The sequence below is a fragment of the Sceloporus occidentalis genome, unplaced genomic scaffold (genome assembly GCF_023333645.1).
Source record: "Sceloporus occidentalis isolate IW3139 unplaced genomic scaffold, rSceOcc1.0.p SCAF_4, whole genome shotgun sequence".
Lineage (NCBI taxonomy): Eukaryota > Metazoa > Chordata > Lepidosauria > Squamata > Phrynosomatidae > Sceloporus > Sceloporus occidentalis.
The window spans coordinates 4566061-4583418 of record NW_028316984.1 but is presented as its reverse complement, the minus strand read 5'-3'; the positions used below and the strand labels follow the sequence as shown (position 1 = coordinate 4583418).

The 17358-nt window shown below is 38.3% G+C and overlaps 1 protein-coding gene across 5 annotated transcripts in view; it reads right to left on the bottom strand.

The window, feature by feature from the left end:
* Positions 1-17358, bottom strand: part of LOC149313442 (transcription initiation protein SPT3 homolog) — a 285233-nt gene that overhangs the window by 119306 nt on the left and 148569 nt on the right. For all 5 annotated transcript variants that reach the window (XM_089519115.1, XM_089519116.1, XM_089519117.1 and 2 more), the window contains 3 exons: positions 10120-10206; positions 6254-6344; positions 5023-5156 (listed from right to left, as the gene is read on the bottom strand). In XM_089519115.1, the coding sequence (XP_089375241.1) occupies positions 5023-5156; positions 6254-6344; positions 10120-10206 (312 nt within the window). The remainder of the gene's footprint in view (positions 1-5022; positions 5157-6253; positions 6345-10119; positions 10207-17358) is intronic.

Sequence of the window (17358 nt, the reverse complement as noted above, 5' to 3'; positions counted from 1 at the left end):
GGCAGTGGTTACATAAAGTAGGGAAAATAGAGAAATTAGACTGAACTATTCTAGGAAGGCCTGCTGGAAGAAATCCATCTTGACAGTTTTTTTTTAAGCTGTCTAGACTGGTTATTTGACAGATCTCCTCCAGCAAGGCTTTCCATAGTCTGGGAGCGGCAACGGAGAACATCCTCTGGGAGGGTGCCGTTAGTTTGGTTTGTATGAGTTGCAATAAATTCCTCCCAGAGGACCTGAGGGTGAAGGGCGGATTGTACGGAAGTAAGCGATCCCTTATATAGGTTGGACCCAAGCCATGTAGGGGTTTAAAGGTAATCATCAACATCTTGTACTGCACCCGGAAACCAATAGGCAGCCAGTGAAGAGATTTCAGAATAATAATAATAATAATAATAATAATTTGTATCCTGCCTCTCCCTGTATTGGATCGAGGTGGGTAACAACAAACATAAGAACAATAAAAATAAAACACAACAAACCACAAGTAAAAGCATAGCAAAACATATAAAATCCAATTCCCTGTCTCCCTCCCAACTTAAAATACCATTAAAAATGACAATTCCCAACTGGAGAGTGAACATTCCGAGGAGGTCAGTTTGGGAAGGCCTGCCAGAAGAGATCCATTTTTATTGCCTTCTTAAAGGCCTCCAAAGATGTTATAAGGTGGATCTCCTCCGGCAGGTCATTCCAGATTTTTGGAGCGGCAACAGAAAACGTCCTCTTGGAAGTTGTTACCAGTCTGGTTTTCTTAGACTGCAAGAGATTCTTCCCAGAGGACCTGAGAGTGCGAGAAGGATTGTATGGGAGGAGGCGTTCCCTCAGGTAAGCTGGACCCAAGCTATGCAGGGCTTTATAGGTAATGACCAACACTTTATACTGTGCCCGGAAGCTAATAGGCAGCCAGTGTAGGGATTTTAAAATAGGTGTAATAGGATCAAATTTTGAACTCCCTGTCACCAATCTGGCAGCCATAGGTGTAATATGATCACTTCTAGTTTTACCAATGATCAGCCTGGCTGCCATGTTTTGTACTAACTGTAGTTTCTGGACTAGATACAAGGGTAGCCCTATGTAGAGTGCATTACAGAAATCAAGTCGTGAGGTTACCAGTGCATACACTTCAGTTTCTAGGTCCCTTACTTCCAGGAAAAGAGATTCCACCTCAACATTAGGAGGAACCTCCTGAAAGTAAGGGCTGTTCGACAGTGGAACACACTCCCTTGGAGTGTAGTGTAGTCTCCTCCCTTAGAGGTCTTTAAACCTCCTTGGAGGTCTTTAAACAGAGGCTGGATGGCCATCTGTCGGGGATGCTTTTATTTGGATTTCCTGCATGGCAGGGGGTTGGACTAGATGGCCCTTGTGATCTCTTCCAACTCTATTATTCTATGATTCTATAATTCTAGGGTTGCTTAAGGCACTGGCCATGCAATAACTATGTCTGTTTGCAGGCAAAAGCTTACTTGTAAAGAATTCTATGCCTAATAATAATAATAATATAGTTTAGTTATACCTCCTGCCTCTCCCACAAATCAAGGCGGGATTACAACTTAAAAGACACCTAGTACAATTTACAATCAATACAACAATAAAATACTAACACTGAATTTACCAAGAATTCCTATTCGTTCTCTAAAAATTACAATTCGTCCATTAGCCAACAATCAGAGTCAAGGAAGAGCAGTTGTCATAACCTTTTTATATGGAATTCAGTGGATAAGCCCGCTGGAAGAGATCCGTTTTGAGTGCCTTCTTAAATGCCTCTAAGGTAGTAATGAGACAGATCTCTTCCGGTAGGTCATTCCATAATCTTGGGGCCGTGGCAGTGAATGCCTTATGTGAAGTTGTCATTAGCCTGGTATTATAATATTCTAGTAAGAACTTCCCAGATGTTCTGAGAGTGTGGGGTGGATTATGTAGGGAGAAGCGCTCCCAGAAGTAACTCGGGCCTGAGCCATGTAGGGCTTTATTACCTTTAATTGCACCCAGAAGCTAATTGGCAGCCAGTGAAGAGATTTCAGTATTGGTGTTATATTAGGTAAACTGAAGCCCAGATTGCACAGGCTTCCAAACTTGCTTCCATGTATTTCTCTGCCTGATGTGCCAATGTCAGGAGTGGACCCACTGATCAGTGTGAACCTGACAGCAAGGCCAATGGTGTAGACTCCTAGGCTGATGTCCACTTGTAATGCTCTCCCCACCACCACCCCAGTGTATTTTACTCAGCAACTGGATACTAGAATGGATCTTCTGTAGTATGCACTATAGTTCAGATACAAAAAGGTCAAGTACCTTTTATAATTTAAGGAGGAAAAGTTCAGAATGTGAAAATGCTCGATGCAAATCAAAGTAAGCTGTATCCCTTATATCCACAAGAATGAACAAAAATGGGTGTACTGTGATGCCTGAGGCTACTTAAGAGAAGAATGGAGGGAAAATGTTATGCTATGAAAATCTTAACTAGTACTTCCCAAAGCTGGGGGGAAATGGTGCACACAGATATACACATACTAGCCTAAGGCCAGAAAAACTGTATAAATTAAGATAGCATTTTGTTTAACATATGGCTAACGTACTTGAAAGTTTTATTTTACAGATGGAAATACTACAATCTAGATTATCAACCTGAAGGCTATCTTTGTCACAGTCCAAGATAAATACATTATAGAAAACCCTTAAGGTGATTCTTTAACAGCTGGAAAGCAAGTTCACTGCAATCTTGTTTTTCTACTCAGGAGTAGATCATGTTAAGTTAAATGGGTCTCACTACCATGTAAGTGCTATTCGAATTGCAGGCTTGGTTGATTTTGTTCAAAATTTTATTTAAATGATCAAGCTCAATGATCTAGTTTGTACAATATGAAAATATGGTTGTTAAACATGAGAGAAAATGGATTTCATAGTCTTTAAAATTCAGAATGGATAATTATTTCATCTATTGTAAAACAGGTCAAATTTGTGGCTCTTTACACAAGTTATGCAGTCTGCAAATTTACATGCAGACCAATAGCAGGCACACTAAATATTACCAATTAATAATCATTAAAATATTAGAGATCTTTGGATATAGGTCAGGAAATCAATATTTTAATAAATAAACAACATTATTTTTGGTAGCCAGAAAGCTGCAATGAAGCTACTGCCTCTCTGTAGCTTCTGACAGGACTTTTAAACAACTAGTAATCTAATTTACATCTAAAAAGTAATAAAATAAAATAAACTTTAAAATGTGGTACAAGTCCAAGAATCATGTATTAAATCATGTGCTTCTTAGGAATTTGCTGAATGATAAATATGAGGCTGGGAATCAATATGCTGCTATTTTGCCTTACATTTTTATTATTCTTCTAGCACCTTTCAGATGAGATTACACGCATCACTCTGAAGAGACAGGGGGAAAAGAAGGTATGTGGCAGCATTTTTAAGACAAATTGGTTTTTATTTTAACATGAGCTTTCATGGATATAAACCTACTTCTTCAGATGCAGCAGTGAGTGGTGTTAATACCTAAGGTATAACACATATTTATGGAGATGTGGGAGAGGGATAGAATGATATAGGATCCTGAAAAATGCAAATGATATTCCTTGCCCAATATTTTCAAAGGTGTGAGCGATATTATACAGGTTTTTCAGCTATTTACATTAGTCAATTTTGATGTGTAAAAGCAATAAATACATTACATCAGAGAGAGAGAGAGAGAGAGAGAGACTTCTCAATGGCTGCTCCTTTCCACCCTCTGGACTAGGCTGACTTCCTAAATGCTTTCCTTTCACCAGCAGGCAAAGACATTTTTATTCAAGCAGGCTTTTAATATATAATTGTGTCAGAGGGGCTTTTATACAGGGTGTTTGCTTTAGATATTTTTAACATGTATATGTTTTATGCTATTTTACTATTTTTAGCTAGATGATTTTAATTGTTTTTACATTTCGATAGTAATTTTTTAAAAACAATTTTATCTGTAAGCCACCTTGGGTCCCTTTCTGGGAGAAAGGTGGCACAGAAATGAAATTAATTAATTAATTAACTGACCACTGTAAATATCTGAAACATTTTTATCACTTTGCCCAAATCTTTGAAAATTTAGGGCAAGGAACATGATTTACATCATGGATCCTATTACATTCTATCCCACTCTCAAAACTGAACAAATATCATTTATAACCTGAAGCTTTAGTATCAATCAAAGAAGTGGGTTTATATCTATGAAAGCACATGCTAAAATAAAAACCAGTTAGTCTTAAAGGGGCTACTACAGTCCTTTCTTCCTCTCGCTCCCTTCCTCCTTTTTATGCTGCTAGAATAAAAAAATCACTCTTTTAAAAACTCATCACTCTAAGACTGGTATTTCACTATTACTTAATGTAGATTTGTTATTGTTGTGTTCCTTCAAGTCATTTCCAACTTACGGCAACCCCAAAGTGAACACATCACATGGTTTTCTTGGCCAGATTTGTTAAGAGTGGATTTGCCCATTGTCTTCTTCCGAAGTTGTGAGAATGTGATTTGCCTAAAGTCATCCAGTGTGTTTCCATGACCAAGTGAGGATCTGAACCCTGGTCTCCAGAGTTGTAGTCCAACTTTCAAACCACTACACTACACTGGCTCTACATCTACAATTTCCAGGTTAAACATGGGACATGGATCCTGTATTTTTTAAGTTAACAGATCCAGGAGCATAAAGGTCTGTCAGGAGGAACTATGAAATATAGCATGCCCCAATTCCGTCCCAACCCACCTTATTTATTTATTTTTATTTGTGGGATTTATGTGCCACCTTTTTCCCAAAATGGGATTCAAGATGGCCTTATACCTGCTGAATCCCATACTCTAACAGACATTTGTTGGCTGGTGGAATGGGCAAGGGGGAGTAGAATTGGTGCTGGGAGTCAAGATGTCAGAATATAGCTATAACATAAGGCTGAAGGTGAAGAATTCTGCCACAGAGCAAGGAACAAAGCTAAATCACCTTCTGTTATAATGTACTGAATATTTTGGGGGGATAAAAGGTTGAGAATTTACCTCCATTCTCTCTTGTTTAACATCATCAATCTCATCATCTTCAAACAAGACCAACAGTTCCCCAGTCTGATCAATAGAGATAAGAAAGTCTTGAGCAATTTTCTGGCGTTTGTTGGAGCCGTTGCTGAGTTTATCTGAAAGATATTAAAGGAGAGAAATTTTTAAAAATGTGATTTTGATGAAACTGTTACAAAAAGACTCAGACTTGGATCTAGAATATGTATTCCTGGAGACAAAAAACCCCTCTCCCCGGGGTAATGATAGGAAAATGGTGTGTTTTAAGATGAAAAGACAGCCATTATGAAGTAGTTGCAGGGGAAACAAAATTTCACAAGAAACAACTGAGGCATTTTCCAACTAAATCTTACTTTGCTTTCAAGATGCTCCTTTCCTATAAGAGGAACATGCAACCTGATCTTGTGTCTATTTTTGCCCCCAAATGAGTTAATATCATGGTAGGCGCTAGATTTACTCTTTTCCAAATTTATCCAAAAAAATGATTTCTGCAATATTTGCATTGTTAGATCTAAATCCTTCTTTACCTTTATTCTGAACCTTGCCTTTAGAAGAATATCATCCAGATAAGGATACAGCTGTACCCCTTTTCCCTTAGGTGAGCAATGAACAGTATCAAAACCTTGGTAAACACTCTAGGTGATGAAGCAAGGCTGAATGGTAGGCTGTTGAACTGATAGTGGAGCTCCTGAAACTGAAATCTCAAATATCTTCTGCAAAATTGAGCTACATCAGTGCTTCTCAATTATTTTCTGTCATGCCCCCCCTAGGAAGAAGAAAACATTTCGTGCCCCCCACGCGACTGTAAATAGTATCATTTGTCTATAAAATTGTTATAAGTACACCTCTGCTTAACAGAGCCTTGCGTCCCCCTTTACGTAGCCTCGCGCCCCCCCTGGGGGGCCCGCCCCACTATTTGAGAAACGTTGAGCTACATGAATATGCAAATAAGCTTCCATTGAGTCTATTGATATTAACTAATCATTCACTTCCAAATTTTCCTTGATGGTCTGTAGAGTCTGAACTTCGGATAACATAGAAAGCCATTCAAATGTTTGAGATCCAAAGCTGGTCTTTAAGAGCCATTGTGTCATGCCCAGCCTGGCAGAGCCAAATAAATATTTTTTGGATGCCTACAGCTATTTACATGAGGAATATATATTTCATTTGGTATATAAAGTACATATATTTAATATTCCAGTAGAACATTTTCTACCTTCAAGAAGATCATCTTCTTCAATGCCTTTGACAATTTTAGATTTGTAATCTCGGAATAACATATATTTCAGCAACCTTCTGAGCTTCTTCTAAGGTGGAGAAAGAAGAAAAGAAGAGACATTAATTATATTTAATTCAGACTCTGCCTACCAGGGTAAAAATTAAATATAAGCACAAAAATTTGGACAATCACAGTAATTAACAAGATAACTTTATGGGAATTCAAGATTAATCTGTTAAAATACCAAATATAAGTCTGTAAATGAATACATGTGTAAAATATATTTCAGTTCTACACTCCCCTATAACCATTCACTCTTTTGAGGGGAACACCTTCTATGTTGGATGCATGGGGAGCATCCAACATGATGTAAGATAAAGATGAAAACTATACGGTGAAGATGCCTTTTGGTTCATCAATGCTTATCTTGGCTTTACTTCGCGAACAAAGATTCAGGAACGACTCATCCGTGCTTTCTACAAGCGCGTTGATAACACTGGATGTATCCTTCGAGCCTGTGCAATGGATTTTTCTGGTGGAGCGCAGCGTGCACAGAACTGGCCTCACCCTTTAAACCAGAGGTTTGACTGCTGAGGCCTTGACAAGCATGGACGGTGGCAGCGAGGTCCTCGGGTTGTAGGTTTGATTAGAGTTTCCTTCTCTTAGATAGTTGACCTTACAGGGTTAGACGAGCACCATCTGCTCGGGTTTGGGATTAGAGTTTTCCTTCTCCTAGGATGGTTGCCATAAGGCTAGAGAGCCCATCCTGCCCTTTGGCGCTCTTGGTCAGATCTTTCGGTTGTGACCTGTCTGGCATGGGAAGCCCTACCGGTGGCTATTATACCACCACCAGCATAGCTCACAACTTCATTAAGGTACACAAGCCTCTCTCCCACACAGTCAGAGCATAGCTGGAGGGGAATAGGAGGCCAGAAGATGACAGTTAAGGGGGGAGGAGCCTCTTTCTTCAGGCTAGCCCTGGTGGAGCTGGGTCTGCCTGATCACTCCCTCTCAGCAATGCTTATACTGCTTCAAAAACTGGAAGATGCACAAATACAGCAGAGAAAGAGAATGGCATGAATTCTGTAGTAAAATGTGTTATTTTTGAAACAGAACAATGTTTTGCATTTACCTCAGAGCAATGTAATAATCCAGAAAGCATAGAGTGCTAAACCAACTTTGCACATGTGCTTTCAATAAGTCAATTTTTTATACCCCTTACTGATTAAAAAGTGGGTTGAGTACATTAAGTGAACACCTTTTTTCCTAAGATCTGCCACCTAATATTTTTACAATTAGAAATGCACAACCTACCGATCACTGCACAATATGCTAAACAGACCACTTAGAGACACAATAAGTTTTTAAACTGAATTGGTAGCTGTAGAGAAGAGGAGATTATATTGAGATTGCCTCAGAAGAGTTTAAAAATCTACTACTAAAAATCCAGGTTCACTGACATACTGTAAATGATGTGACTCTAGTTTGACCCTAGGTTTTACTGAAATAATCAGACATTTTCTACTTTGGGTCAAGACAGTAAATAATTATAGCACAACATGAGAGGCCAACAATTTCTTTATCAAAAACATAGTCTACAAGCAAACAAATTAGTGACTCTATACATAGGCATTACCTGATGGGCAATATAGAAATCAAATAGACTACAGTCATCCCTCCATATTTGCGGTTTTGATATTTGCGGATTTGATTATTGACGGATTTCATTAATATGTTCTCTCTAGAACTGTCTAGGTCCTCCAGTGCAACTCTGTGGTCAACTTTAACTAAAAGTTGCACTGAAAGACCATTTGTAGCTACTCCAGTGCCATTCTATGGTCAGTGTATGTTGGACATTGACCACAGAGTTGCACTGGAGGACCAAGAGATTCCTAGAGGTGTCCTCTCAGGTAAAAACAGTGTTTTTGTTATTTGCAGTGTTTCCATATTCACGGGGGTCTTGTTCCCCTAACCCTTGCGAATATGGAGGGACAACTGTATATCATTGAAAGAAGGAGAAACTCAATTCTTTCTACAAAAACAGATCAGAGTGTGGCACAGACCATGAACTGCTAAGATAGATAGATAGATAGATAGATAGATAGATAGATAGATAGATAGATAGAAGCTACAGAAGAACACTAACCCAACCATTGTGCCGAAATACAACCTGAAGAACATCCTCATTAAATTTAAAGATTGCGTAAAAATAAAGTTGCATTATTAAACCTAACTGATCCTCAGCTACATGAACAGCCAATGACAGTGTCAGGAAGGAGTGCAAAATAGACTATCTGCAGCCAAAAAGAAAGAGAAGACTCAATAGATGATGAAACTCTTCAAGCAGTTAAGGACAGACAAGAAGCAAAAGTAAAAGGAGACTTTGTATCAACTTTAAAGCAGATGATGAAGACACTGAAATAGTTCAAGATTTTCCATACATTGGAGGCCAATTTTCCATACATTGGAGGCCCACTTACCCCTTAAGTGCAGGATTCACACAATGGTGCCTAGAGCACTTAAGGAGGAGTTGCTGCCACCACCGCTGTTGCCTCACAGGAACCACATCCATCAGGGAGGAAGCGAGCAAGTGGATGTGCCCACTCGCTCTTGTTCTAGCAAAAGACAAAGACAGATCTCTGAAGCAAAATAGACTGAATTATCTAAAAGCCATTGCTTTTACTTTAAAAAACATGAATGTGATAAACATTCAAAGAAAATTCAGAATAATCAGCCTTATGAATAAGCAGTCTCACTCTTCTGCAGATGAGATATTTAAATGTTTTGGTAGAGAATATCATACTTGGGAATATTCTTTGGATCAATTGGACTTCGTACAATGAGTTTTCTATGCATTGCTCCATGTAAATCACCTCTATCAAATCTATAGTCTTTTTTTGTTTTGAAACTTGCCACAAATTTTGTGTGATCTGGAGATCTAATTATGAAAGAAGAAGAAACAAGACAAAGAAAAAATATTTTTATAGCTTTTATTAATCATTAATCAGAATGGAGACTGCAGTCAAGAAATCAGAAGACTAGGACTTGGAAGTCCAGGTATAACAGAACTAGACAATACCTGAGGTGTAAAGACATATCAATGAATACTAAAGTTAGGATGGCCCATGCCATTCTATTTCCCATTTCTATATTTGGCTGTGAAATCTGGACAGTCAAGAAAGCTGATAGGAAGAAAATTAACTAATCTGAAATAAAATGATGGAGAAGAATTCTATTGATATCATGGATTTCTAAAAACACAAATAAATGGGTCCTGGAGCAAATCAGTCCTGAATACTCCCTAGAAGCCAAGATGACAAAACTGAGGCTGTCTTACTTTGCCCATATCATGAGAAAACATGACACTAGACAATAATGCTTGATAATGTAGAAGGCAGTAGGAAAAGAAGAAGACCACATTCCAGATGGACAGACCCAATCAAGGAAACCACAGCCCTGAGTCTGCAAGACCTGAGCAGGGCTATGGATGATTGGGTGATTTGGAGGTCTCTTATTCATAGGGTCATCATAGCTTGAAGTTGACTTGATGGCAGTAAACAATAATAAGAAAGTGGAACACCTAGAAGGTTTCAAGGGTAAACTAGATTACGTTTGGTGTTCCAAAGATTATTTAAATAATAGTCTCAATGTATTTTTGTCCATATCACAAACAAAAAATATATAGCTAGGAGAATTCAATTTAAACCTAAAAGTACAACCTGAAATGAGTATATGGGATGAAAAATAACTCAGATAGGAAACAAAGCTGAAAAGTAAGTAAGAACAATTCTGTTTTTATATAGCTCGTTTTAAATTTAGACACATGAATTAACCTTCACTCACAAATAATTAACATACTGTACCTTATCTTTGCGCATCAAAAAAATAAGATCTTCAGCAGATATAACTCTTGCTCCTCTCATCTGAGAAACTTCGGAGGCTTGCTGTAACTGTAAATAAAGGAGTAAATAATGAATGTTTTCCTTTGTTGGACTGGCTACAGATCACAGTCTTGTCATAACAAATCTAGGCTGGATGAAGAATTCCAAAAGATAAAATTACAACCCATGCTTTGATTAGAGCACCAGCCCTTTCTAATGGTTTAAATGTTAGACTAGGACACTGGGAGATGAGGTTCGAATCCCTGCTCTGCCATGGAAACCCACTGGGTGACCTTGAGCAAGTCACACTCTCTCAGCCTTGGTGAAAGACAAGGGCAAACCCTCTCTTTAAAAAAATTCTGCCAAGAAAACCCTGTCATAGGCTTACACTGTGTGTACATGTGCCTTCAAGCAGTGGTGTCTCTAAGATTGTTGTCACCTGGTGCTGTAACTCATGGTGTCACCACACACACCCCATTGACTTCCTCTCATACCACACCATACAGAAACCTCAGTAATGTTTTTGTACTAATTTACTCATAAATCATATTTCCTATATATCACTGAATATAATGGTAATAGTTGGAACATAAACAAGCAACAACATTAAAATTATACCTTTAAATTATAATATCACATTGTCAAGATTAGTCAACTCTGTTCCAAGGACTCAGACTATAGTCTTGGTGAAAGAACAAAAAGACTTTATTGCAGACCAAGGACACGAGTGATCAGCCAGTGTTTTGGTTGATATTGCCCCTCTCTGCCTTATTGTCCCTATATATAGACTGGAGTTATCTAGCCCACCTGTCTGCAGTGTAAACACTTGATTTCTGCCTGGTAACTGCAATATAACCTTTTGGTTTTTTGCCTAGTAACTGTGATGTAACCTTTTGATTTTTGTTCGGCAAGTGCAGTAAAACCCCTCCCAACTGTTATTTGAAACCGGCGCCAAAATTTAAAGTCACCCGATACAGGTAACCCTTTTGGGTTCTGACACATATGCACTGAATAAATGTGTTTACATATACATAGTTTCATGTGGTTAAAGTTAAAATTTTATTAAACGTGATGTTTTTAAAGAATTTTTTGAAAAACAAAAAAATACTTTTTTATAAAATAAAAATTAAATTTTGACATTTTAAATTTAAATTTAAAATAAAACTGAGGCCTTTTTTGTCTTCCCACTGAGCCATACCCCACTCACACCATCTCTCCAGGATTTTAAAGATATGTGGGAATCCCACAACCCATTTATGTCCAAATACAGATGTTTGAGGAACAGTGGTGTCACCCCACCTTAGGCCGTCACCAGGTGAAGTCCACACCCACCCACCCCGCAGCAACCTAGTAACACCACTGTCTTTAAGTCACCTAGCATCTTAAGATGACCCGATGAATTTCACAGGGTTTTCTTTGGCAGGGAATACTCAGAGGTGGTTTTGCCAGATCCTTCCCCTGAAACGTGACTTATAGCACCTTGTATACATTGATGGTAGGAATTCAGGGTGTTTCACAAAAGAAAAAAATTACAATAAGAAAACATATAGTAGAATTTATTTATTTACATATTATTAGCGTTTTTATCCAAACTTCAGTTGACTAACAGAGAAAGCAAATGGATGCAACACATGGCTTTATGGCAGCCTTATCCAATGTGATGCCCTCTTAATATGTTACATTACAATCCCCATCTATCCATCCATTACTTTCTTTAGATATTGCCTTTCTCCCAAAGAGAAATTCTGAGTGTTTGACAGAAGAAAGAAAACACATGGCAATCCCCAACCAATACAGCTACCATTGAGACCATTTTGACAGTGGATTACAATTGCCTTGTTGTTGCTTTTAATGTAGCCACCTGTCTTTTCCCCATGTACTTCCCTTGAATTAAATAATTTCAGTCAAATTATGTAAAAAAAAAATTCCACCAATATCCTATCCAACAAAATCACTCCAACAAAATCATGCTAAAGTGATGTACAGAATCCATTTTTTCAAAATGCTGAAACTCATGCCTTCAATAAAGTAGTAACTGAGAAAGCCAGAAATACAAAAAAGCTCACAATGTGCTAAATAATGAAAGATATAAAAAAGAAAAAGTGGTGTTCAGACATTGGTTTTCAAAAATTAAGCTGCAATACAATTCACTTTCAAAACTGTATCATAAAACAACAGATTATTTTTCTATGAGAAACTTAGATTTGAAGAAACGCTAAGCTTGATATGACATACAGCAATGGTTTTATTCTTTAGTACAGTATGAATAAGTATATTATTAATCTGAGATCTTATGCTGGTATGACTTGAAATAAGCTATTCAGGAGTTTAAAAGATCAACAAAAACAGTAGCTCTTTCTAATATGTATAGGAGGTCATTTTTGGCAAATGTTCAGCAGGAAAAAAATTCAGTCAATAAATCATAATACTGTATTGCATTAATTTCCCTCTTCAACCCTAATCACATGTCTACAAAATGTAAACTGTATTGAGTATGCACAACACAAAACATACTGCACAAGAAAGCTTCATATTTTCCCTTTGAAATGCTCAAGAGAGTCTTTGCAGATACAAAGGCAAGAGAACTTTAAGGAATTCAGAAGTTGCAGTAACATAATCTTACTGGAAACTAAATCGCAAAGTATAAGAATGTGAAAAATGATATTCCATTTCTTTGGCGCAGAAAAGTGGGTTCTTATTCTGATTAGTTTAAGAATACACAAGGTACTTAAATTTCCAGCATAAAATATAGAAAACCTGGGTAAAATTATAATACAAAGAGCAAGATGAATACCTCATTGGTATAATTTGAATGAACCTAGTGGACTTATATCTAAGCATGCATTTTTCTATATATTTAATAAGTGCTTAGAAAATTGAAGTTAGCATGCTGAGAATACAACATCTTTTTCAAATTTCATCTAGACCTACAGAATCCTCTGAGCTAAAGAGATAGTATAATATAAATACTGTTAAATAGGAGGCAACACAATTTTAAAATATTATGGCCACAACCTACTGCTGGGTTGGTGTGGTTATGGTCATTTTAGTAGACTTGTGTGTTTCACTATATTCACCCAATTAAGGTATTAGAAGATTTGGTCATGTATTTCAGTGGCATAAAATTTGTGTACATAAGTCTTTAATACATATACTGTAATTTACAATCACCAGTATATTCTTATTTATGATGTATATATTTCAACCTGATGTATATGTAGTTGGATCAATTTTATTACTTCTTATGTGCCCCACTGCAAAGTAGCTCCTTCACTTCCTTTCCCTCCCCTCTCCCTGCACCCTCCCCAGTTTGAAAAGCTACCTGAAAACCTGTCATGCAGAGCTTCCCAGCCCTGCAAAGTATATTCTTGTGTGTGTGTGTGTGTGTGGTTGGGGGGGGGGTCAGCTCTGCACTGGCAAGGAAGAACATCTCCCTCCTTATTATGTTGGTTTCCTATAAGATACATTTAAGACTACTGATTTATTCTTTATAAAAAACTAAAATAAATTATATAATATATATGTACTTTCCTCCTCCAGAGGAATGCCATAAATCAAACCCTATAATAATAATAATAATAATAATAATAATAATAATAATAATAATAGGATTTATTTATATGCCGCCCAATCACTGGGAATCCGGGCGGCTTACAACAGAGGGGATAATAGACAGTTCTCTGCCCTCAGGCTTACAATCTAAAAAGACACGACACAAAAGGAGAAGGGAATGGTGGGGGGGGGGGCCCTGGACCAAGGCAGATGGACTGGAGGGAGGGCTCTTCTTCTTCAGGCTAGCCCTGATGGAGCTGGGTCTGCCTGGTCAACTCCCCCATAGGCCAGAAGGTGACGGTTATGGAGGGAGGAGTCTCTTCTTCCAGGCTAGCCCTGATGGAGCTAGGTCTGCCTGGTCAACTCCCTCACAGGCCGGAAGATGACAGTTATGTTACTATCTATGTTACTATAGTTACTATCTAGCCTGTATCGATTATGAAGTTGTTTATACAGAAACCAGCCTTTATAACAACCCTGATCTTCCATCTCTTTTTGGGTGATAAATCTCATGTTCCGGGTTTGGGTATCTTTCACCATTAAATCTTTATATGTAAGCCAGATCCTATCTGCTAATTTAGAATCTTTAAAGAAGGCATCATTTGGGGATGCCCATAATGATATTTGCTGGCAAGTGTAGTTCTTATATTTAAGCCACACTTTAAATAAGGATCTCCTTATGAAGCGATTTAGAAAATCTCTATGGGCATGATGCTTCCCATAAAACAAATAGGCATGCCAACCAAAATGCAACCCATATCGTTCTAAATCAAGGGTTTGTTGATCAGTTAATGCAAACCAATTCTGCATCCAGTGAGGTTCAACCACTCCGTTGAAGTCTCCCTTTAAAATTAAAGAATCAAAGTTTACTTCCAAAATTTTATTTTTAACTTATTTTAAAAAGACTGTTGATTTTTATTTGGTGCGTAAATACCTACTACAGTACGCCCTTCCCTTATGTGGGGATCCATTCCGGACCCCCCCTCCGCATAAGGGAAAAAACATGCATGGTTAAGCCCCATTAGAAGTAATAGGGTTCGTGCCTGCAGCGTACCCCATTACCTCTTCCTGGCGTGCCAAGGCTTCTTCCGGCGCAGGCTTCCAGGGTATGCTGGAAGCCGTATATAACGCGGCCACACTGTATTAAAGTATTTTCCCCAATGATGTCTGATAACACTCCTACATATCTTACCTTGACATCTTTAAATGTCTCTTTAGAATTAAAATTTATCATGAACATAAAGAACTAATCACTTTTCCATTTGTTATTCAGATGTGCAAAGGCCTGCCCCAACCTGTTATGCCTCAATAGCTTACTCTGACTTTTGGATATAAAATCTATAAATTTCTTCTCAGTGGTTGGTGCATATACTTGAATTATGGTGATATTCATAGGTTTCCTGTTGAGCCTTATTGAGATGATTCCCTCTGATTTTGCATGGTATGCTCTGACTGCTTATGCAACACCTTTTCTTAGTATGAAAGCCACCCCGTTTCTTCTTGTCTTTCTCTTCCCTGAGCAGAACACTGTGTGGTTGTCTGATTCAAAATGGCCCATTCCTGTCCATTTTAATTCACTCACCCCCAGTATTGCTATGTTCCTACATTGCATTTCTATTTTCACTATGTCTAGCTTCCCTTGGCTCATGCTTCTCACATTCCATGTCCCTATTTTATGTGTGGTGCTGCTTCTGATGGGGTTTGTCATTCTGAGAGTGTTTACTGCTTGCCTCATAATTTTGACTGCCCTTAACTGCTCTTGCAATTGTATTTTTCTTTAGTTTTTATCTCTCTCTGGGTGTGATAGTGCTCTTGTCCTGCTTGTGTGACATTTTCGATGTCTCCTCGTAGGGTTTTCTGGGGAGGGGGGATTACACAAGGAGGACCAAATACACTTCCCTGTGTGCAGTGGGAACAAGTGTTAGCTATGATGTCACTGCTGTTCTTCACTTTAGTGACACCCACCACTACTGCTGCTGTCCAGTAGTTGTTTTCCTATGACACAGGAAGGCGGGGGGGGGGGGACTGAGATGGTCTGTGCTGGGGCTGAGATGGACTCATGTGGTTGGCATTTCACTTCCGCTTCCTCCCAGCTGTTTCTCTCCTCCTCCCTCTGGAAGCTGGGGGGGGGGGGGAGGCTGAGATAGTCTGTGCCAGGGCTGAGATGGACTCATGTGGCTGGGAAGGGATTAGATGGAGTCTTTTCCCACCTCTCCTTGCTGTTCCTTGCTGCTTCCCCCATTCAGTTCCCCACTCGACCAGAGAAACCCACTGGGTGCCCTTGAGCAAGTCACACAACCCCAGAAAACCATGTGATAGGGTCACCTTAGACTTGAAGGCACACAACAACAAAAGCAACAACAATACATATGCACACATACTCCACCCTGGCACAGTTTAACAGTTAGAGACTGCAGAATAGAAGGGATAAGTCCCCGGAGAACAACCATGCTAGAAACATACATAAAGATAATTTTAATGAGGCTCACAAATAGGTATATACAATGACAAGTGGGTTGTCAGAAAAGGACAAAAAACAAACACTATATATTGTCCAAGTTGTAGTATTTAGTATAATCCATCCATTCTTAAGCTTATGCAAATAGACCTTTGGACAAACATACAGGCACAGGCATACACACACACACACGTATATGCAGAACACACAAAGATTAAAAACTAAGTAGACAGCCTACAGCAACATGGCCACAGCTCAGTTGAAATGGGTCAGGTTTGCCATGCTTATGGAGCCTTATCTTTAACATGATAATCACATTCTCTTTCTGATATTTTTAAAAACACATTCAAAGAATGTACACCAGGCAAAAATTTGCATCCTTTTGAGACAGTGAGTAAAATGTTCTTTCATTGGCTGCAACTCAACACTAGGTAGTATTATGTGCTATACTATAAAGTTATAAAAACATTTCCTTCATTGCTATAGAGCAGTGGTTCTCAACCTTCCTAATGCCACGACCCTTTAATACAGTTCCTCATGTTGTGGTGAACCCCAACCATAAAATTATTTTTGTTACTACTTCATAGCTGTAATTTTGCTACTGTTTCCCAATGGTCTTAGGCGACCTCTGTGGGTCATTCGACTCCCAAAGGGGTCGCAATCCACAGGTTGCTGTAGAGAGTACCATTAATTCAAAACCAGCATCCTCAAATTGCTTTACAGTATATAAGGAAACTATATACTGATTTCTCAAATTAAATGCAAAAAAAGTCAAAATATCCTCACCAGAGTTAGTGATGCCATCATGCTCTCTCTCAAGCTGCTTAGAATATCTGAAATCAGATACTGGCCCATTTCCAACAGCAGAAAATACAGTTTAAAAAGCTCTCGTGTGATATCATGATTATAAATTTTTATTCTAGATAAGGATTTTAGATATAGAAGGTCAGAGAGAATTTGCTGCCGTTTCCAATTATACATTTGCCAACAAATTCTTGTTTCTAAACATGAACACCACCATTAGAAAAAAGGGGGCAGGGCCTTCCACTCCAATCTGCAGATGGCAAGCCCACGGAAGAGAAGAGCTGACTCTAAATATTTTATTGCATAAATCTAAGTCAGTTTGACAAATCCCCTATAAAAACTACTCTATTTTCACAAATGTATACAAAATAATTTATATGTATCCATGAATGCATTTTATTCCTTCT